This window comes from Bubalus bubalis, chromosome 1 (assembly GCF_019923935.1).
Source record: "Bubalus bubalis isolate 160015118507 breed Murrah chromosome 1, NDDB_SH_1, whole genome shotgun sequence".
Classification (NCBI taxonomy): domain Eukaryota; kingdom Metazoa; phylum Chordata; class Mammalia; order Artiodactyla; family Bovidae; genus Bubalus; species Bubalus bubalis.
This window is the reverse complement of record NC_059157.1, coordinates 164,156,812-164,181,523: the sequence shown is the minus strand read 5'-3', so window position 1 is coordinate 164,181,523 and position 24,712 is coordinate 164,156,812. Positions and strand designations below refer to the sequence as shown.

General features: G+C 34.9%; 1 protein-coding gene across 2 annotated transcripts in view; it reads right to left on the bottom strand.

The window, feature by feature from the left end:
- Positions 1-1,849: 1,849 nt before the first annotated feature.
- HLTF (helicase like transcription factor) overlaps positions 1,850-24,712 on the bottom strand; it is a 62,611-nt gene continuing 39,748 nt past the window's right edge. For both annotated transcript variants that reach the window (XM_006063126.4, XM_006063127.4), the window contains exons 15-25: positions 22,815-22,958; positions 21,308-21,446; positions 20,489-20,624; positions 18,790-18,969; positions 14,626-14,750; positions 13,982-14,160; positions 12,703-12,828; positions 12,282-12,394; positions 11,757-11,937; positions 6,105-6,185; positions 1,850-4,116 (exon numbers count right to left, since the gene is read on the bottom strand). In XM_006063126.4, coding sequence (XP_006063188.2) covers positions 3,964-4,116; positions 6,105-6,185; positions 11,757-11,937; positions 12,282-12,394; positions 12,703-12,828; positions 13,982-14,160; positions 14,626-14,750; positions 18,790-18,969; positions 20,489-20,624; positions 21,308-21,446; positions 22,815-22,958 — 1,557 coding nt within the window. In that variant the 3' untranslated portion in view covers positions 1,850-3,963. The remainder of the gene's footprint in view (positions 4,117-6,104; positions 6,186-11,756; positions 11,938-12,281; positions 12,395-12,702; positions 12,829-13,981; positions 14,161-14,625; positions 14,751-18,789; positions 18,970-20,488; positions 20,625-21,307; positions 21,447-22,814; positions 22,959-24,712) is intronic.

Here is a 24,712-nt window from a genome sequence, read left to right as displayed (position 1 = left end):
GCTGCTGCTGCTAAGTCACTTCAGTCGTTTCCGACTCTATGTGACCCCACGGACTGCAGCCTACCAGGCTCTTCCACCCATGGGATTTTCCAGGGAGTGGGTTGCCATTGCCTTCTCCACAAGTTTAATATAGTTGAAACCTAAGGTTAAGCATTTGAATTCTTATTAATAAGTCAAACATATCATTGTCCTCATGTTTTTGATGAATCTTCTTTCCAAATACTAATGAACAGACCTTTGTTAAGGAATAAAAAACACACCAGTGAGTGGGAATGCAAACTACTACAGCCACTATGGAGAACAGTGTGCTGCTGCTGCTGCTGCTAAGTCGCTTCAGTCGTGTCCAACTCTGTGTGACCCCAGAGACGGCAGCCCACCAGGCTCCCCCGTCCCTGGGATTCTCCAGGCAAGAACACTGGAGTGGGTTGCCATTTCCTTCTCCAATGCATGAGAGTGAAAAGTGAAAGTGAAGTCGCTCAGTTGTGTCTGACCCTCAGCGACCCCATGGACTGCAGCCTTCCAGGCTCCTGCGTCCATGGGATTTTCCAGGCAAGAGTACTGGAGTGGGGTGCCATCGCCTTCTCCGTGAGAAAAGCTGCTGCTGCTGCTAAGTCACTTCAGTCGTGTCCGACTCAGTGTGGAGATGCCTTAAAAAACTGGAAACAGAACTGCCATACAACCCAGCAATCCCACTGCTGAGCATACACACCAAGGAAACCAGAATTGAAAGAGACACATGTACCCCAATGTTCATCGCAGCACTGTTTACAATAGCTAGGGCCTGGAAGCAACCCAGATGTCCATCGGCAGATGAATGGATAAGAAAGCTGTGGTAAACATATACACAATGGAATATTACTCAGCTATTAAAAAGAATGCATTTGAATCAGTTCTAATGAGGGGGATGAAACTGGAGCCTATTATACAGAGTGAAGTAAGTCAGAAAGAAAAACACCGATGTATATTAATTAATGCATATATATGGAATTTAGAAAGATGGTAACGATGACCCTATATGCAAGACAGCAAAAGAGACACAGATGTAAAGAACAGACTTTTGGACTCTGTGGGAGAAGGCAAGAGGGTGGGATGATTTAAGAGAAAAGCATTGAAACATGTATATTACCATATGTAAAACAGATCACCAGTCCAGGTTTGATGTATGAGACAGGGTGTTCAGGGCTGGTGCACTGGGATGACCCTGAGGGATAGGATGGGAGTGTAGTTGGGGGGGGCGGAGGGTTCAGGATGGGGAACACATGTACATGGCTGATTCATGTCAATGTATGACAAAAAACACTACAATATTGTAATTAGCCTCCAATTAAAATTAATTAATTAAAAAAACCACACCAGTGAATGCCTTTGATATCCCCCAAAAGAAAATATGCATTACCTGAGCATAATTTTATTGGTACTTAACTGGTTTTAAACATAAGACGATTATTTTCTTGATATTCCCAATCGTGGAGCTGTAATAAGGGCAAAGTCTATAATCCATAGTGGTATCTAGTATACCACTATACATAGCTGTTATCACAGCTCCTTTTTTTCTGCCTGATGGGAAAATAAAAATAACTGAAACCAATGTTTAAGATCAAGATACTTAAAATTTTAAAATATATACACTGAGTTCTAAACAAGAAAGTCAGTTAAACTGAAATTTAGTAAAATTAAAAAAGGGTAGGAATATGAGTCAATTTTTCTCAGCTACTTGTAGTACTTTTTACGTACTGTCAGTAAAAAATAATTATATAAAATAGACATCTTAACAGAAATATGAGATTTATAAAGATTAAACATTCTTTAAAGAAAAGGTACTCATTAAAATATGGCACTGAGAAAGTAATAATTTTTGAAACTTTTATTAATTTTAAATTTAAAACAAAATCCAGTTTGAACCACAAATGGAAACACAGTATTTTCAAGATATTTCTAAAGCTATTACTCTACATAATAATGAAACAGAGTTAACAGCATAAACATAATGTGAACTTTTCATTCCAGTAGTTTATGTATTCTCATAGGACGAATTTGTTTTTTATTTAACACCACTTAATGGAACTGTACAAAACCAAAAAGGTATTTTTTAAATGACCTGTCACATGAATGTGTTTAAAAACACAAGTCTGTAAATGCTTAGGTAAAGAAGCAGTCTTCACTTTACAGTGAGTTTGTAAGGTTTTGCCTTTGTAAGCAAGGAAAGTAGAGTGTGTTTTTTGCTGCAAACTCTTTTTATACTTAATCTTACAAGAGTAATGGTATATTGAGAACCCATATATCTATCATGTTTTATGAGATCCTGATCAACTTGATTTTTTGTGCTAGTTCTTCTCTATCACTCCTTATGCTAGTGGACCAACCTCAAATTATAATTCCATTCTCATCGTCGCAGCAAGGTCTATTGGTCCTTTTCATCACCTGCTGCTGAAGAGAAAAAGGCCTGGGAAGATTCTTGCTGTCTAATCCACTGTTCCCTTAGAGCAAAGGATAGGGCTCAGAGAAGGGAAGGATTTAGCTGGTGATAAAATACGTGTTAAATTTAAGATGTGTGCCCTAGAAGACAACCCTGCCTCCAATCTCCTCTTATCTTTCAGTCAAGTCACTTCCAACACTGTAAGTAAAATATAAGGTGTTCTTAAATTTGTGTCATCAAACATGAAGCTTCTCCTGTTACAGTGATCAATTTCTTCCTTCTTTGGATTAAATATAAAGTTTCCCTTAAGGAAAAAACACCACTTACTACCTAACGTGATTGATAAAGTTATAGATTGTTTTAAATATGACTAAAAGAGTTATCAAGAATTCTGTGGCAGCTACTGTTTGATTATTAACAAAAAAGTAGGAAAATGACGACTGATTCTATAAGTAGGTGTAAGGGTGAATTACTCAAGTTCCAAAATCAAACTCTGATTCTAAACATAATATCAAAGAAAATTCTCCATTTAGGGATTAAGATGTCTTTAAAAGTCGAAATAATTTTGGAGGTCATCCAGCCCAACTTCCATCCAGATATCATGCCTCTCACATATAGTAGTCTTCTGAATTATAAAAATTTATAAAGTTTTTTTTTAAAGCACATAAATAATATTATCTATATATAGAAATATCTATTCAGCAACTCCATAATTTAAATAGTCAAATCAAATTGGGCAGAACTGGTTCCTTCTCATCCCCACAGACTGTATTTACACACTAACACATCAAGTTACATTTAAATAAAAAGAATAGTACCACCTGACTAAATGGAGAAAACTGTGCTCTAACACAAACCCTAATTATTTTTCATGAACATAAAATTGTAAGTCTTATTTGAATTTTTGAATTTTCTTATTTGAATTTTCTCTCAATGATACTGTGAAAGAAAAATAAACCAAAACACACACACATATACGAACAAAACCAAACAAAAACCAGGTAACTTGCTAACCTGGACTTTGGTCTCTCATGTAATGTTCTGGAATGCATATATGGTTTTCAAAGGTCCAATAAAATCAATCTCTTGTCTAGTCTGTGTACATATTAATCGTTTACAAGGATTGTGAATCCACAGCATCACAAATGAGAGGCTTTGGTGACTAACCAAATGTGTCAACATAGAAAATAACTCTCTATTTGGTCAAAGTATAAAAGGTTTGACTTTTTTGGAAATATGAAAAAGCTGAGTACTTGGGAGATACATGAAAATACTCAGCATAGATAATATGAAAAGTTGAATAAAAGTAACTTTTTCTCCCAAAAAAATTATTTTAGGCCACGGCATATAACAGAACTTATTGCTATTTGAAATATCATTAAAAATAGGTTCATATATAGAAGGCGATTAGTAATACCTCTTCACTAATATAAAATATGCCCCTTTTAGCAGACATACTCTAGATATAATTTCTAGAACTGCATTTTTCTCATTTCTAAAACTTGTGTATGTATCTGATTAAACTGAGCTTACCAAATTCCACAAATTTATAAATCAATTAAAGTTCTGATTTCATTGATTTTAGCTTGTTTCATTTCACTCGCATTTGTTTTCTTAGTTCCAAAGGCTCCAGCTGCAAGTTCTCTCTTCGTGTTTTGTATTTTCAGCATGTTTTCTTCAACAGAATCCTTCACAATGAACTGTAAAAAGAAAAACAAAGTTAAATTGGTTAGGTACTTTATAGGTCACAATACTTAAATTCTTTAATTAAAAAACTGAGACCTAATGAAAAAAATGCTCTACTCTAAAGGAATCTGCTTCCTTATAGTATTATGTAGCTGTCAAAAATGATCAATAATAATCTATTATAAACTGTTTCACTATCCCTTTTTTCCTCAATATACAGTGGTAATATTAGAATATGGTATGATAGCTAGAGATGAGTGCCATTTTCCCCTATTACTCAGTATATTTCTCCTGTATAAAGAATATAGCTGTAAGGACATGTTATAACTCTACCATCAGATAAGAGCAACATATAAAAAAAGCAAACTTTATGGACAACACTGTAGCTGGAATATTAGCAAAATAAATTCAGCATATTTAAAAAGCCAAGTAAGATTTTCCCAGAAAGAATATACCTTCATCTGGTATAATTCAGAAAATTAAAAGAGAAAAAATGTGATCATCTCAATAAATACCAAAGAATAATGTGATAAAGTTCAACATTTATTCCTGATTAAAAACTTTGATTTTAGAAAGAATCCTCATTAACATAGAAATAAATGTCCTCAATATTATTAAGGACATCTACTAGAAACTTACCAAGAACACCATACTTAATGTAAAACAATAAAAGTATTTCCAACAAAGATAGGAACAAGTCAAGAATGATTACTATCATTACTACTATTTAACACTGTACAAGAGGTCCCAGTTACTGTAATGAAAAATTGTGTTATAAAATGTTACTAAGTTCTTATATGGGAACACTCCTTATTTATAAAGAATACAGTTTTCAAATTAATCATAAATTTAGTAAATCCCAAACAAGATTTTTTAAATGGGATTTGGTAATCCAAATCCAAAGTTCAATTCATAACTAAATAATAAAAACCAACACAATTTTCAAAAAGAAGGATAGTGAGAGCACTATGCTCTATTAGATATCAAGGCATACTTTATAAAACCATAGAAATTATTAAAGTAACATTGTCCTGGGAATAGGAAAAGAGATCAATGAAATGGAACAGAGTCCAGAAAGAGACCCATGTAATATATATGAATTTATGAAGACGTGACATTTCAAATTGGTAGGAAAAAAAAGATGGACTGAAAAATGGTAATGTAACAAATGATTCTTCATTTGAAAACAAGAAAGTTAGATCCATATCATGAATCATAAACAAAAAGTAAAATATTTCAAAAGAATCAGAACTACATGAGATTTTGGGGGGGTAACATTTTCCAAATTTTGAATACGACAATTTTTATTGATATTTTTATAAAACACTACTTCCAGTGGTAGATCAGATGATAAAGAATCCACCTGCAATGCAGGAGATCTGGGTTCGATCCCTGGGTTGGGAAGATCCCCTGTAGGAGGGCATGGCAACCCACTCCAGTATTCTTGCCTGGAATATCCCCATGGACAGAGGAGCCTGGCGGACTACAGTCCATGGGGTTGCACAGAGTCAGACACAACTGAGAGACTAAGCACAGCACCCCTCCAGTTTTTTTAACTTACAGAAGATTCATTTTTAAAATTTGAAGATAAAAGTCTTCTGTTCTAAGCAAGACCTCAAAAATCCAGGAGATACAAAGAAAAAGGCTGCCATATTTTAAATCATAAAAATTTATAAACTTTCATGACAAAAAAACACAAAGTTCAAAGATAAACAAGAGCCTGGGATAAAAAATTTTCAATACACACAACAAAACATTTAAAACCAGAATTTATAAAGTCCTTTATACTATAAAACTGTATTTGTCTTTATGAAAACTTGGCAAAAGATATAAGCAAGCAATTCACATAAAAACAAAATTAACAAGACCAGAATAAAGATGTCCCTCATAGTTTGCTCTGCATAATTCTATTTCAATATTTTATAACAATAAACTCACACACTATTTATGTAGTTTTTAAAATCTTACAACCTAATTTTAAATAGGTATCTTAAAAACTCACTTTTGTGATAATAACTTCTTGCTTCTGGCCAAGTCTATGGCATCTGTCAAAGCACTGATCTTCAGCAGCTGGATTCCAGGCCTAGTAAGAACATGAATTGCATCACTACCACCCCAGTCTGTATGTGTTCTATACAAGTCCTTTTGTTGCAGTATTAGTCATTCACCTTTTACTGACTGAAATCTTTCTGAATGAATTCAGATAATGACAATACTAATAAATGTTCTGGGAACAAAACAATCCACACCCCTGACTGCCTTCCCCAATCACTACTATGATAGGCAGGTGTTCTCTCCCCTGTCATTCCACTGCCTCCAGTATCTAATTGAGGGCCTGAAAAATAGAAATCACACAGTATAGATGATTGTTGAGTAGTCAACTAATATCTTTCCAGTTTCTTCTCAACCCACTTTCAAGTCAAACTATATTTGCTTAACAGAGGAACGTTATACACGCTCCGAAATAATTTACATCAGAAAAGATAGGTGAGTCCATTTAATGAAAAAGTTTTCTCCGTTTTTGCTGGTCTTTGGTTCTTTTTCTTTCATTTTCCTCCACTCATTATGTAAAAGTACAAAAAAAGATTTCAGGAGTAGTCAAAAGTCCTAAAAATTATTTAAGACTTTGCAATATAATTTTCAGTATATATACTTGAAATCAGTTTGACTTCAAAACTGATCTAAGAAAGTAACATTAACTAATTATCATAAGCATTATCATAGGGACTGTCTTATGGTAAAGAATAAAACAATGAAGCACTGAAAAGGGAAGAATAAGCAAGAAGGATATCGAAGAGCTTTTCAGTCTAGAAGATAGGAGTCAAGTGGTTTTGAAATAATATCATGAATTGTCAGGGTGGGATCATTAAATTTTAAACTAAACTATGGAATAATTCTTGAAGCTGAAAATAGGGTTTTTGGAGAAAAGGAAAATTTATACAACAAAGTACCAACAGAAAACAGAAACAAAATCATAAATGAGTAAGTAGATGACAAGTAGATTCACAGTACAATTTATACTTAGGAAGTTATTTTCTTCTTTTTAAAGTTCCCTTGAGATCACAGAGTGGGGTGCCATTGCCTTCTCGTGAGATCACAGTAATCCAAGTCTATGCCCCAACCAGTAAAGCTGAAGAAGCTGAAGTTGAACGGTTCTATGAAGACCTGCAAGACCTTTTAGAACTAACACCCCAAAAAGATGTCCTTTTCATTATAGGGGGGTGGAATGCAAAAGTAGGAAGTCAAGAAATACCTAGAGTAACAGGTAAATTTGGCCTTGGAATACGGAATGAAGCAGGGCAAAGAATAGAGTTTTGCCAAGAAAATGCACTGGTCATAGCAAACACCCTCTTCCAACAACACAAGAGAAGACTCTACACATGGACATCACCAGATGGTCAACACCGAAATCAGACTGATTATATTCTTTGCAGCCAAAGATGGAGAAGCTCTATACAGTCAACAAAAAAAAGACAAGGAGCTGACTATGGCTCAGATCATGAACTTATTGCCAAATTCAGACTTAAATTGAAGAAAGTAGGGAAAACCACTAGACCATTCAGGTATGACCTAAATCAAATCCCTTATGATTATACAGTGGAAGAGAGAAATAGATTTAAGGGACTAGATCTGATAGATAAAGTACCTGATGAACTATGGACAGAGGTTCATGACACTGTATAGGAGACAGGGATCAAGACCATCCCCATGGAAAAGAAACGCAAAAAAGCAAAATCGCTGCCTGAGGAGGCCTTACAAATAGCTGTGAAAAGAAGAGAAGTGAAAAGCAAAGGAAAAAAGGAAAGATATAAGCATCTGAATGCAGAGTTCCAAAGAATAGCAAGAAGAGGTAAGAGAGCCTTCCTCAGCGATCAATGCAAAGAAATAGAGGAAAACAACAGAATGGGAAAGACTAGAGATCTCTTCAAGAAAATTACAGAGATACCAAGGGAACATTTCATGCAAAGATGGGCTCAATAAAGGACAGAAATGGTAGGGACCTAAGAGAAGCAGAAGATATTAAGAAGAGGTGGCAGGAATATACAGAAGAACTATACAAAAAAGATTTTCACGACCAAGATAATCACAATGGTGTGATCACTCACCTAGAGCCAGACATTCTGGAATGTGAAGGCAAGTGGGCTTTAGAAAGCATCACTACGAACAAAGCTAGTGGATGTGATGGAATTCCAGTTGAGCTATTTCAAATCCTGAACGATGATGCTGTGAAAGTGCTGCACTCAATACGCCAGCAAATTTGGAAAACTCAGCAGCGGCCACAGGACTGGAAAAGGTCAGTTTTCATTCCAATCCCAAAGAAAGGCAATGCCAAAGAATGCTCAAACTACTGCACAATTGCACTCATCTCACACACTAGTAAAGTAATGCTCAAAATTCTCCAAGCCAGGCTTCAACAATACGTGAACCATGAACTTACAGGTGTTCAAGCTGGTTTTAGAAACGGCAGAGGAACCAGAGATCAAATTGCCAACATCCGCTGGATCATCGAAAAAGCAAGAGAGTTCCAGAAAAACATCTATTTCTGCTTTATTGACTATGCCAAAGCCTCTGACTGTGTGGATCACAATAAACTGTGGAAAATTCTGAAAGAGATGGGAATACCAGACCACCTGACCTGCCTCTTGAGAAACCTATATGCAGGTCAGGAAGCAACAGTTAGAACTGGACATGGAACAACAGACTGGTTCCAAATAGGGAAAGGAGTACGTCAAGGCTGTATATTGTCACCCTGCTTATTTAACTTATATGCAGAGTACATCATGAGAAACGCTGGACTGGAAGAAGCACAAACTGGAATCAAGATTGCCGGGAGAAATATTAATAACCTCAGATATGCAGATGACACCACCCTTAATGGCAGAAAAGTGAAGAGGAACTAAAAAGCCTCTTGATGAAAGTGAAAGTGGAGAGTGAAAAAGCTGGCTTAAAATTCAACATTCAGAAAACAAAGATCACGGCATCTGGTCCCATCACTTCATGGGAAATAGATGGGGAAACAGTGGAAACAGTGTCAGACTTTATTTTTTGGGGCTCCAAAATCACTGCAGATGGTGACTGCAGCCATGAAATTAAAAGACGCTTACTCCTTGGAAGGAAAGTTATGACCAACCTAGATAGCATATTCAAAAGCAGAGACATTACTTTGCTAACAAAGGTCCGTCTAGTCAAGGCTATGGTTTTTCCAGTGGTCACGTATGGATGTGAGAGTTGGACTATGAAGAAAGCTGAGTGCTGAAGAATTGATGCTTTTGAACTGTGGTGTTGGAGAAGACTCTTGAGAGTCCCTTGAACTGCAAGGAGATCCAACCAGTCCATTCTGAAGGAGATCAGCCCTGGGATTTCTTTGGAAGGAATGGTGCTAAAGCTGAAACTCCAGTACTTTGGCCACCTCATGCGAAGAGTTGACTCATTGGAAAAGACTCTGATGCTGGGAGGGATTGAGGGCAGGAGGAGAAGGGGACGACAGAGGATGAGATGGTTGGATGGCATCACTGACTCGATGGACTGAGTCTCAGTGAACTCTGGGAGTTGGTGATGGACAGGGAGGCCTGGCATGCTGCGATTCATGGGGTCGCAAAGAGTCGGACACGACTGAGTGATTGAACTGAACTGAACTGAGATCTAGAGAAAAAGAGATTTTTTTAACTATTGACTTGCTATAATTTGATTTTGGGATTATTTTTTGGTATAGAAGTTAGATTTAAAGGACTTATGTAGCTTATGATTTTCTAAAACTGAGAGTCATATTCTGTGAATATTTTGTAGTTTGCAACTGGACACACTTTAAAATCATTATACTAAAGGCCAGATAAAATGTTGCTTTCTGCTGTCTGTATTTTGTCTAGAAACCTCATGGTGAAATGGCAGTATATAACAAGTATGACTAAGATGTATAATAAAATTTATTTCATGGTAATAGAAAACTGACAGCTCCCATTCTCATAGGCAGTGATGAAGGAAGCAATTAACTTTATCAAAAGTTCATAATGAAATATCAAAATTTATCTTATCTTTTATATAATACTCCATAAAGATGTAAAACATTTTCATGAGCTATTTTTTCCTCACTGAATCTTATTTTTTTGGGACCTGGCTTTTGTTTTAAAGTTAGAAACAATATTTGAAAACTTAAAATGTTCAATGAAAAACAATCAACTTACTATGAAACTATTAACATTCTGTAAGTTTTCTAAAAGTATAACAGTTCAAAGAGTTTAGTCTCTGGTCAACTTTATAATAATAATTAAATTACTGTATTTGGTATTAACAACCTCTTTCTTATCAAGTACTAAGATTATAACCAAAGAAAAAAAAATTGGGAATCTGTTCCAAAAATCAGCTTTTAGAATTATTATCTGTAGTTACAATGCATAGTTTATATAATAACCATAATACCAGAACTCCAGCAGATATTTAAAACTTCATCCACAGAACTAAGGCAAGAAAATACAATACACTGCCATCCCCATGGCATTAACATGAAATCCATGAATGCTTGAGTATGGCTTATGGCTGTGATATTACTGGAAAGGTTACCCTCAGGTGAGGAAAAAAAAAAAACCTTGGTAACAGGTATATGCTTCAACTAGATTGTCTATCCAGAATAATTCAAAATTTGGATCTTAGTAAAATTTCTTTGTTATGAATTTTCTGAGTTTCAGGCAGCAAGGTAAAACTACAAACCTTAATTAAGTCTGTGGTTACACAGAAATAGAACAGGGTTTCCTCTAGGCAAAACAGAACGCAATACAAATTGAAACTGAATTAGTTCAGAGGGTTTCCAGTCCAAAAAAGCCCTTTGTACAATCAAGAAAAAGTGCTCCTATGGGGATGCAACTCTAAGTCACACAGTTTGATGAGTCAAGTTCAGAGTGAATTTTAGCTCCCACTCTATCCCTAGGCCTGTTTCACACACAGTGACTGAACTGTATCAGACATTAAAATTTACCCAAAACATTCCATTACTGTTATTTGTTTCTAAATTGTGATGCTGGACCACCTGCACCTATATAAAAATGCAGTTTCCTGGGTCTCATCTAGGAACTCCTAAATTTGAGGACAGAGGTCAAGCTGTATTTCTTAATTCTTATGCACATTAAAGCTTGAGACTATTAGTACCATGATGGTGGCTACTTTGTCTATTCTGTTTATAGCCAGATTCCACATCTGGAAGATTCCCTGATACAAAATAGGATCTCATTATTCATGGGCCAAATCAATGAAAACACTTCCCTAAAGCATTAGACATACCAGAACATATTCTATATATAGAAGAACAGTAGAAAAGCACAGCGCAGTACTTATGAACATGGACTCAGATCCTGATTTGTGTATTACTAGCTGTGTGATAGGGCAAGTTATTTCACATCTCAGTTTCAGTTTCCTCACCTGTAAAATAGGGATAAGTAACAAGATCTACTCACAGAGATGTTGTGAGAATTTCAGTTGATTTATGTGAAGCACTTAAAGAGAAAGCCCTCAAAACACATTTCCTAAGTTGTTATCTATTTCTAAAGTTTGTCTAAGCATTTTCACAATCAGTTACAACTATAAAGGTCTTTCTAAAAAAATTAACAAAAAACTATTTGGTAAAGAGGTAGTAACAGATCAAAAAGTCTATAAAATTACTTACTGGATCCATTAAAAAAACTCGAGAAGCTGCAGAAAGATTCAAACCAACTCCACCTGCTTTTAAGGATAGAAGCATTATAGTTGGAGACCCTGCTTCAGTGTTTTGAAAACACTGAATTGATTCAACTCTTTTTTTTTGGGCCATGGAACCATCCAAACGAGTAAATACAAATCCAGAGGATCTAATGGAGGGGATAAAAGAGACAAGTAAGTTACTACACTATAAAAACATGTAAAGTAATTGTAATCTTTTCATTAAACCAATTTTTTCATTCATTTCTTCTGACAAATATGTACTAATCATCTACTAATATGTCAGGCCCTACAGTCAACGTTTTTTCCTATAAATTCAAGACTTAAACTTTAAAATTCTAAGTTCTCAGGAATATTCTTTATTGTTACTGTTATTTTAGATAGATGAATAAAACTGCTAAAACAGAAATAATGGGGTTTTTTTTGTGATTCAAATTAAAACATTTATATAAAATCCTTTTGCTCAAAGTGAAAAAAACACTTTTTAACTTACCTGAGGGGTGTTTCTATTAAAGACAGAAATGTTGTAAACTGAGAAACAACTAAACTTTTTATGTTGGGGTTCTTCTTTCTTAAATCAATCAATGCATGCATTAGAGCATTAATCTGAAAAAGATTAGGATACCCATTAGGTTCCATTTTGAATGGGAAGAGAAAGGTTCTGACATATAACCTCCCCAAAATGCAAATGTAAAAGACCACTAATTTTTTAAAAAAATTGAGACTATCATATTTTTCATAATCTGAACCCTTTCTCTCTCCCCTTAAATTCACCACTAGATATAAACAAAAAGCCAGTAACCACCAACAAAGTATAATGCTCAAGTGACAAGATTAAAAGCAGAATTATTATTTTTAAATATGATTATATAAACATAAAACAAATACTGAAATATTTGCACATGCATATTTACCTTCGAACTGGATGTCCATTCCATATTAGACTTTTTCTCAGTGTTGCATGCCAATTCTTCTGGAGGACATTCTATTAAACTGTCTCCATGTATATCATTTCTGCATAAAGGGCATTTAGCATGAGGCTATATAAGAAAGAACAAAGTACGAGTGACACTTAACAAAGGAACAGAAATATAAATTTGCCTAAAAAGTTTAAAAGGCAAGGTAAATTCCATATCCCTAATAGTCAGCATTTTATTAAACCTTTTATTAGCTTTATCTATTTGAGATAAATCTGTACATGCTGAACTCCAGGCAGGTATAATGTTCTAATGTAGGAAGTGGGATTGGTAAGAGAGCAAAAGTAGGTAATCCTGACAAGCAGCAAGAGCTTGAAACAATAAATATTATTTTCAGCCAAATAAAGAAACTATGAATAACAGTTTCTTGAGCTAATTAAAATTCAGCATACTAATTGAAACTATTCTTTAAAAGAAAAACAGTTCCTTCTTAATAGCTTATAAAGTAGTTCAGATGTGTTAAGTCCTAGCAGGTTCATTCAAAGCAGTTATCTGTTGTGTCTATTTTGTACCAAGGCATACTAATAAGATTATCTCTAAAAGAACTACATACCAAATACCATTACAATAAAAGATTCTGAAAATATGTACAATCAAGAGGTGCATTTTCCCCTATATGTATATTACCTCTCCATAAAAATGTTTAAAAAAAATTATACTTTAAAAGGATTGCTTAAAGGATTATTCCACTTCACATAAATTTAGACCTACCTAGACATAACAGTCCAATAGCCATGGCATGGCAACTAAGCTGTTTGAATATGGCAAAGACAAATTGAGATGTGCTTTAAGTGCACAATACCACTGAATTTTGAACTCCTAAGTTGAAAAAAATCATATAAGGCATCTCATTAATAATTTTTATATTTTAGATATACTGGATAAATAAAAATGCATTATAAAAACTGATCTGTTTTACTAGAAAATTTTAAATTACCTTTGTGTCTCACATTATGTCTATTTCTTAGAAATGATCTGAAGAGTCAGTAGAATTAGAACACTGACTGTGAACTATACCTCCAAATCTATGTCTTTTTATATGACAAGAGCTTAGTTACATGAAATATAAACACTGATAAAATTAACTATAAAAGGTGCACTAGCAAACCCAAGTTAAAAACTCCTTATAGTCTTTGTTGGGCTTGGGTTTTCATTATACTCAACACTGGAACTCCACACCACCAAACACTGAATTTGTACTAGGCATAAAACTCACCTGCTCATTCTGAATGACTTGGCAAATACAAGGTTTACAGAAGACATGTGCACAATGTGTTATGACAGGGGCCATTAAAGAATCCAAGCAAATTGCACATTCTTCATCAGAACCTGAGCTTAGAATTAACTTCATCTTCTTTATTAACTTCTTTCGTAGTTCTTCAGGTGTATCATTCCCTAGAGAAAAGGCTGAATAATTAATTTCAGAGGAAGACTTGTAATACGACTAGACAATCTTAATCTTCCTTATATAAGGAAAAGTTTTGCTTGGGTAGTTCTTAGTCTTTTATTTTTTTATCATAGGTAAAAAACATGACTTAAATTTGAATTTTTAAGAAAAATTCAGAAGTTCCACATAACATACCTTACACAGAAACAGTATTATAACACAATCTGCAGGTACTACCATAGAATAAAAGGCAATTTGATCCTTTCTTCTAAGACTATCATTGGAAATCCTGGAAAACCTCATTAATATTCCATTTCATTGTTAAAGAGGTTTTTGAGTATATTTCTAGTTCAGTCCTATACTAAAAATCAACGTTCATTTGACAAACCAAATTTAGGCCACATGAACAATTTCTTATTTTGACTTAAATATCTCTAATAAATATAATGTGTAAACCAATCACATTTACCTACCTGAGGGACCACTGGAAGACACTGCATTTGCAAGAAGGTGTGTATGACAACAAATCTGCCGCAATCTAAGCAAAAGACCCAGGACATCTGCATAGTGTGCAAGGACAGTCCCTTCATTAAAATACCTAGAGGTAAAAATGTTAAATACTATGAAGGCCTCTAAAAATGGTATTTCCTATTCTAAAACAGCACACACACACACACAAACAGCATTGTTCTCTTCTTCCCTAGAAATCACTTCAAAACAAGAATGGAAAACAGAAAAGTAAAGTCTTACCTTTAATGAAACCATGAGAGATTTACACCAATAAAGCAAAGTATATGAGAAATGGCTGCAAACTACAGGTAATGTCAAATAGGAAGATAATGAGAGATATGACTGCAGATCTCAAGCAGACCTGCCAGAGCACAATTCTTCAAAATAGACAGCATGCCCTAAGGAGAAAACCACCATCTCTTACATGCAGAAACAAAAACAGGGTGCATGGCTCATGGCTTGAACATCCCAGGTCAAGTTTATACCAGGACAGAGGGAAGACAAACTGAATAAGGAAACACACTGACCTAGTGTGTGTGTTTGTTTTTTTTCCAGAAAATACTACAAGCACAGCATTCCATATCATAGGGAACCCTAAAGCTTCTGATCTCTGTTGAAAGAACTCACATGTAACACCCTGAGTCATAATTAAACAGGATATATTTCCTACCAGTCAAGGATACAGCGATGATTCCTATCCCTTTATATGATGAATCTCTTGCAAAAAGCTAGTCCAGAAAGAACTCAAGACATTTATATAAGAGTAATAATCAGCACAGATCAAGGGAGAAAACAAATAGCATCAAAAGAAAACTCACCAGAAAAAAGTTTCCATAGAACAAATTAAAAATTATGACCAAGAATTCTGCCATGATAATACCACTCGATAAAACAGTTCCTCCTAAAAAAACACCAATAGCTTAAGGCAGAGACAAAACTTTGAAAAGGTATGGCAAAACAAAACAGAGATCAAAAACAAGCGTGGTACAGCTAAAGAGTGAGAAAGAGAAAAGTGAACTATCAGAGAAAGCCACAGGAAAGCCAGCATAAAAGAGACTGTGTGGGTATGTGCTCAGTCGCTTCAGTTATGTCTGACTCTTTGTGACCATATGGACAGTAGCCCACCAGGCTCCTCTGTCCATGGGATTCTCCAGGCAAGAATACTGGAGTAGGTTACCATGCTCCCTTCCAGGGATTCTTCCCCATACAGGTATCAGACCCCTGTCTCCTGCATTGCAGGTAGATTCTTTACCACTGAGCCACTGGACTAGCCACTGATAAAAACACAGGAAAGAATGTGGGAAACAGGATTGAAAAAAGCAAAATTAAACAGAAAGATATAAAAGATTAGAGTAAAATGATACCTATGAAAAAACAAAGACTATCCAACCTACATAGAGAAATAAAATGATGGAGCAGAAAGCAATATTTAAGAAAACTTTCCCAAAGTGGGGTACAGGGGTACCTGGAGTCTACAGATTTAAATGGTACCATCTGTTCCAGGAAAAAAAAATCAAGAGAGAGAGGTCCTCGTGAAATTGCTGGACTTTTCTTAAAAATAAAATCAAGGTTTTCAAGGGAAAGATTCAATATAAAATATAGAAAAAAGACAATAAAGTTTCTGAAGGAAGAATGAGTGATCCAAAAATTATATACCATTATATAACAAGGCAATCTGATATTTAAGTATTAAGGCAATAGAAGAAATATAGCCTAAGGGTTAAGAGGACAGACTTCAGAGCTAAACTATCTGAATTCAAAACCTGACTCTCAGTTTAACTGTGAAACCTTGGGCAGGTTTCTCAACCTGTGCCTTGAGCTTCCTCAGTTGTAACAGTGGCATAATACACACCTAATAGGATTGCTATATTAAAAAAGTTACCACATGCAAAGCATTTACAATGGTGCTGAACTACAATGAATGATATATATGTGCTAATATTATTAGTAAGGGTAGTATTATGGCAACAAATGCTTCTCAGTATTCAAGAATGCAGGCTTCCCAGGTGGCACAGTAGTAAAGAATCCACCCACCAATGCAGGAGATGCAGGAAACTTGGGTTTGATCTCTGGGTCGGGAAGAACCCCTGGAGCAGGAAATGGCTACCCACTCCAGTATTCTTGCCTGGGCGGTCTACACAGTCCATGGAGTCACAAAGAGTCAAATGCAACTGAGCACGCACACAACAACAGCATTCAAGAATGCAAGGAATAGGCAATATAAAGATTAAACTTACAAATTCTAGAATCAAACTGCCTGAGTTTAAGCACCAGCTCTGTCATTAGCTGTGTGACACAAGGCAAGTCAACTAACTGCCTCCATGCCTCAGATTCTTCCTCAGTAAAACGTAGGTAATCTTTGTACTGACTTAATAGAATTGCTGTGAATTAATACACATAAAGCACTCTCAGATGCATTAACACCTAGTAACTGCTCAATGTTTGTAAATGTATTACCTATTAAGATATTTTTAAAATACTTAAGAACAGTTTCAATAAAGTTTTTTTTTTTCAATCTTTCAAACACAATAACATTTACCAACAGTCTAACTACTTCCTGGCATCACTTCTTACACTGACAATCATTATTTCAGTTTAAGAAATTCCTTTTGAGTGCCAGATACTGAAGTAGAAGCCTCCTCCTACCTCACCAGCTACTTCTGTCTTGTTAGAACTCTTCTCTAACTTCACTCACTCTCTTGGTGACCTTATCCAGTCCCCTGGCTTTAATTATCATTTACACACAGGTGACTTTCAAATGTGTATCAAACCAAGATAATTCCTATGAACTCTAACCTCATATCCAACTGAGTATGTGACATCTCCACTTGGAAAACACACAGGGATCACAGAATCAATGTGTCCAAAGTGGAGTTTTTCATTTTCCCTGAAAAAATTCTGCTCCTCCCATAGATATATTTTGCAAATGGCAATTTCATCCTTCTAGTCACCCACGTGAAAAACCTTGCAGTAATCTTCCACTTCTCTCCCACCCCACACTATATAAATCAGCAAGTCCTGTTGGCTCTCCCTTCAAAATATAACAAAACCTAGGCATTTCTCACCCTCCTCATCACTACTACTGCAGTAAAAAAACACCACCATCTCTTACTTTGATTACTGTCACTGTTCTCCCTGTGCTCACTCGCTTCAGTCATGTCTGACTCTTTGCAACCCTATGGATGGTAGCCCACCAGGCTCCTCTGTTCATGGGGATTCTTCAGGCAAGAATACTGAAGTGAGTTGCCGTGCCCTCCTCCAGGGGATCTTCCCAACCCAGGGATCGAACATGCAGTTCTTATGTCTCCTGCACTGGCGGGCAGTTTCTTTACCACTAGCGCCACCTGAGAAGTCCCGACTGTTCTCCCTATTTATGCCTTATTACTAAAGAACACAACAGCCAGTGATACTTTAAAATAAAAATAAAATTAAAATTAAGTCACTCTTGCAGTTCAAAACACTTCAGAGGTTCATAAATCTCATAAACAGTAAAAGCCAAAGTTCCTGAAATACGCCACAATGCCTTACATAATTGTTACCCGCCCCTACTCCAACAGCTCTCTGCCATCATTACTATTTTCCACCTTGCTCATATTATCCAGCCACGGTTGCCTCTTTGTTGCTCAAGTTTCTCAAGTTTGCTCCCAATTCAGGACCTTTACACTTGCTGTTCCCCTCTGCCAGAAATGTTCCCTAGCCCCAATCTTCTTTAAATCCTTTCCCACATATTACCTTCTTGGTGAAATCATCTTCCCTGAACACTATAAAAATTTCAAGTTTTAGTCTTTAATAGGTTTATTTTCCCTATGTATACTTTTTTCAATGCTTTTAATCTTCTCCCATGTCACAAAAACAGGAATAGAAGCAAGCAAGGTCTTCTGACTAGCAATTCAAAACTTGCCATTTCACATAAACTTTTTTCCCTAACTGTAGGAGTTACTTACCTGGTGAATTATAATACTATTTCACTCCAACTATTAATTTGTAAAAAAGTAGTTTGAATACTTAAAAACAAATTATACTTCGGTGTACTGAAGGCTTTTTTAACTTACATTTTTAAAAAGGCTCTTCAATTAAAGTTAACAAAGAAAAAAACTAATTTCTAAAATGACTTTCTTTCTCCATACCTTCCAATAGTAGCTTTGCCTTCATTTTTCACAGACTGGTAAATCTTTCTCTCTTCATCTGAAAGTGTAATGTGCTGAATAAATACTTTACGTTCTGGTAACTCCAAAACAGGTTTTCCTTTAATTTTGCTTGTCTTTGTTCTTCTAAGTGTAATATTTTTAATTAGGGACTGCAAACGCCTAGTCAAAATAAAACAAATAATTATATAACTTTTTATTCCTACATAAGTTGATTCAATGAGAACAAAAATAAATATATTAATCTGTTAGTTTTATAAACTTAGTAAAGATTTGGAAAAAAAAAAAAACGTTTAGGGATTTTTATCCAATCTGATAATGACAAACATATTCTACAGAGAAAATTAGAGCAACAAAATGCATCTAAATTTGCTCTCAATTCAGTACCTGTCACAGTTTAATCTTTTATTCTGTCCTTATTTTTCTTATACTCATCTCCCCAGTTTTCTAATCACTAACCCTTTTTACTTCTCAATTCTGTCAACTATATCACCCAATGTTTGACACTCAAATTCTTAATAAGCACCTATTAAGCACAAGGCATTATAGTAAGTATCGTAAGTTCATAAATATGAGTAAGATCTTATCTTCAAAAAGTTTCTCCAGTAATATGAAAATCAAGGTACATAAATAATTTTTATAAAGTAATGAATACCAAAAATAAAAACATGATGTGACAATTCAGAAGAGGGATAAATGCCTTTTTAGATTCTACAACCTTTACACTCTCTTTTCTCAGTATCAGGGAAAAAAGTAAGCATATCAACTCTTTAAAAAAGGATATTCTCCTAACACTGAAATATAAATACAATTTCTTAAATTAGAATTCAAATAGTTGATTCTAAGGAATCAAGTAGATAATACTGCAAGCTAGGTTAGTGGCTTTTGAACCTTTTTCACAGTAACTTACAGTAAGAAGTTTATTTTACTCTATCCAACAAACACATACACAAACACACACATGAGAGAAATAAATACTTCACAAAATGATACTGTATGATACACTTTGCTGTTTTATTAAATCTTCTACTCTATTTCATTTTATGTAATGAACAGCTATAATGCTAGTTGCCATCTTTATGATTTTACAAACAGCTAATGAATCCTAAACCCTGTCTGAAACCCACCACTGTAGCAAAATATCTGAACCACGTTAGCCGAATACCTTGCTTTTAAAATGGCTATCACCAAGTTGACGTTTATGTTCTCAACTTTTATCTATCTCCACCAGAAACAACTTTCTCTCTTGTAGAAACTCGTGGTGATGCCACTGTATTACCACATCATTCAGTTATCACTATCTAAAACTATCTAAAGCTTATCACTCAGTTATGAAAATTTAGTACATATTGGATTCTCTGAGCATATAATGTTTTTCCTATTACTGTTTATTAATGGTGGTTTTGAGGGTAAGAGCAACACACAAAGACCATGTAGCTCTGTTCTTTCTTCACAGTTTTGACTAAAATCAGTGGAAAGTCTGGTTAACCTTTTAGTGATAGTTAGAAATTTTCATCTCCATAAACAAGAATAATTAGATTTTGAGAGTCAAATGCATTAAGCTGTGAACATGTTTTGGAGAGGAAAGCCACAACAGTCAGGTTAAAGGGGTAATCATCAAAGTGGCAACCGGTTAAGCTGCTAACAATTACTTATAGCTATCAGTTGTGAAATTACTTACCTAAGTCCAGCTTCGTCTCCCATTGTGACAGGACGCTGTATTGTTCTATGCCACCATTCTCTATCAACAAATGGTTTAAGTTTTAAAAAGGAAAGAAGAGACCACAAGTCCTTTAAAGAATTCTGAATTGGAGTGCCTAAAGAGAACAGAAAACTCTTATAATTCTACAGCAAGAGTACACAGTCAAAATATCCACATGGCCCAATTAACTGAGACAACACTTGAAAATGGGCACTTAGTTCTAAGCATACCCACTATTAAGCTGTGACTATAATGCTTTGTTAAACATACAGACAATCTCAAAATCCAGTCTGGCTCTAACTTTAGGCTCTCACTTGCCATACTAACAAAAAGAACACAGATCCCGTAAACTTAACTTTCCCCTTATCAAGAACATTTGCTTATTAGATTTTTAAATCAGCAGCACTAGCAAGAAGAAAAAAACTAATTTTTGAGTTTATATTCTTGTCCCCATCTTCCAGTACAGTTCACATGTAGCAAACAAGCTCCAAGATGGGAAACAGAGAAATCAAGATTCTGATTGGAGAATTAAAGTGTCAAATCCAATGTTGAAAAATTATTCTGGTGACTGTTCTATAATTCAAATGTTGCTGTATCATGAGCAGTTATGAAAAAAAGTCAGTTTTATAAAATGATTTCTATAATTAATTTTTGGAAAGACTTTATATCCACTTCAAATTTACAAGTTACCTCATAACTTACTTAACAATATGTATTTTGGAATTAACTTTTCTAAAGTAAATGCTATCTCAAAATCCAGTGAGATAGTATATGTTATCTCAAAATCCATATCATTACCTGTCAAAACCCATCTTCTTTCTGCTTCTAAATCAAGTACAGCTTTTGTTTGCTGAGCATTTGGATTCCGTATGGCATGTCCTTCATCCAGGATCACTCTTAGCCACCTTATGCTATGTAATGGACTATCACCCTTAGTCTAAAATAAATATTTCATATGAATTAAAAACATGGGAAATTAAAATAATACTTTATGTAATTTGATAATAATATGAGTTCTTATCTTTTAATATCATCACTTACTATGTGGTAGGTACTTTTTTAAGCATTACATACATTAAATTATTGAATGTTCACCAACTTATAAAGTATTATTATTCCTATTTTACAAATAAGAAAACTGAAGCACCAAGGTATGGTATATGTTGCTCAAAGTACCACAGCTAGGAAGTGCTGAGCTAGCATTCAAATCCAGGTTGTCTAGCTTTCTGCTTAGATCATGGTTCAAAACACTAAGTTATCATGCCTCAGAGTCAAACATATGACATATGATGTCAGCTATAAGAATTACTTGAATATAACAGAATGACTTTTTTATGTAAAAATCAATGTTCTTACCTGAAGACCAAAATTTTTATAATAAAGTATTTTGGAGAACATTTTCACTTAACAACTGGAACTAGACAATTGGAATCCTAAATGAATTGGGAAACTCCTAAGTTTCAGATATTAAAAAAGCTTATTTTTAAATAGAGATAAACAATTATCAAATCATTGTGACAGAAAACAATATTCCAAATTAGAAAAAGAATTCATTGACCAATTGCTGGATACACGTAAATTCAAATTTAAAAATTTAAGTGGTCTAAATATAAAATATTCCTAAATTATCTAAAGGAAGTTGAACCTTCTTTTTTTTTTGGCAAAATATTAAAAAAACAATTTTCTCTTGTGGCGACTAGAGAGGCAGAACAGCAGCATCACCCTCTAAGAGGTGACACCCAGGGCCTGCCCTCCACACCTGTTCATGAGGGCCAGGCAGCCCCACACCCCAGAAGATCAGAGGACGGGGTTCCCGCACTAGCTGTGATCACAGCTGGAAGGACAGCTTGATGCTCAAGTTTCTCCATCTGTGCAGTGATGATGCGGCAAATTCCACATCTAAAGAAACACAACAACTCCTGAAACAGAGATCCTTAATTTGGAAGTAGAGCCCACAGAGGGATTCAGGGCACTCCCACCAGTTCCTGAAATTATATGCTAAATTATGTGGATACGTATGCACATGAATGGTTCTGAAAAAAGGGTCTAGAGCAGCACTGTCAAACAGGAATGTTGTGCAAGCACATATGTCATATTCAATTTTCCAGTAGCCACACTTAAGTAACAAGATATAGGTGAAATTAATTTTAATAAAATATTTTACTAAAAAATTTCCTATTTATTTCTTTTATATTCAGAAAGAAAAAAGGGAAGAGTATAAAGCCTAAATTTTAGAACACTTTAGAAACCTGAAGCAATTTCTTAAATTCAACTTCTGAAAATCTCTGAGTATCAACACACTTACACCATAGTCATGAGTTAAAATATTGTATGTCGTCAAAACAATATCCTGTTTTGAAAGCAATGTTGGGTCTCTAACACGATCAGGACCATAATAAACATAAAAATTCAAGTGCACATCTGATTTTATGTGTTGTCCAAACTGGTCCTAAAAGAAAATTAGAAATACTTTAATAATAAGATTAGTATCAGGTTTAATATGTATATAAAATATACTGTCTTGGCAGTTTCACAAGTCAAACTACTAAAATCCCATAAAAACAAGTTTCACGAAATCTAAACTAAAACAACAATAACAATGCTAATATTTTATTGCCAGAGAAACTGACATATTTACAGTAATAATAAGTTATATAAATTTTGCCTGGCCCTATCAGTGAGCGGCTGCTTCATCTTTAGAAGTTAAAAGCAACCAAGCTCTTTTAAGATAGTAATTAGGTTTTTTTTAATTTAGTATTCTACAAAAAGGATCTTTAATGATTCCAGTTTAATCTTTAAAAATTAAACAATAAAAGAACAGTAAGGAATATTTTCATGAATGTAGGTAGAGTTTCAAGCACAGTATCCACTTTCATTCATTTATTATAAGACTTATTTGTCAGGTATAAACTAGAAAGATGGTAGAGCTAAAGAAAAAAATAAGACCAGGTTGCTGCTCTCCTGGTTGATGTGAGAGTTGGACTGGGAAGAAAGCTGAGTGCCAAAGAACTGTTGCTTTTGAACTGTGGTGTTGGAGAAGACTCTTGAGAGTCCCTTGGACTGCAAGGAGATCCAACCAGTCCGTTCTGAAGGAGATCAGCCCTGGGATTTCTTTGGAAGGAATGATGCTAAAGCTGAAACTCCAGTACTTTGGCCACCTTATGCGAAGAGTTGACTCATTGGAAAAGACCCTGATGCTGGAAGGGATTGGGGGCAGGAGGAGAAGGGGACGACAGAGGATGAGATGGCTGGATGGCATCACTGACTCGATGGACATGAGTCTGAGTGAACTCCGGGAGTTGGTGATGGACAGGGAGGCCTGGCGTGCAGGGATTCATGAAGTCGCAAAGAGTCGGACACAACTGACTGAACTGAACTGAACTGCTGCTCTCCTTAACAATACGATCAGTTTTTAAAACTTAAGAGTTTTTTGTTTGGGTTTTTTTAACTTATGAAAACAACAAAGCTGAGAGATTCTGAGCAGAAAAAAAAAAAAGATGAGAAAGAGAAGACACTAAGGAGACATAGCTGGGAAACCATTAGGTGAAAAATGATGAAAGATGAAGACCTAAACCAGAATGGCAAAAGTAAGTCCAGAATTGAAAGGACTGATATGTACATGGACTGATGGGGACTTGAGAACTAAGTAAATAAGGAATATGAAGAAAAGGGAGAAAACAAAAGAAGACTCTGAAACTTAAAAAACTACTAGAAGAACTGTGTGATAATGATACACAGAAGTTTCAAAAAATAAGGAAAAACAGGCATAAAGATGAGAAAGAGGTAATGAGTACTACTATTTTAGACATTTTAAAATTTTGGTCACCTTAAAATATCTAACTGGAGAAATACACCACAAAAATTTAAATATTAACCTATAATGCAAGTGTAGATATAGACTTCAAAGATATCAGTATCAGTATATGAAACCACTGGAATAAATAAGATTCTCTAAGGAAAACAAACACAATGATAAAGGTAGGTTTAGGGAAAGAGAGCAATATTTAAAGAGCAAAGCTTATGCTTCTATTGGGAGATAAGGTCATGAGGTCTGAGGTACAATTTAAAATATTTTAGTAAAGAAAAATATAAAGCAAATGTGGCAAACTTTTGATTCTTAAATCTAGAGGATTAATACAAAAGAGGAGAATGAAAAAGTTGGCTTAAAGCTCAACATTCAAAAACTAAGATCATGGCATCCAG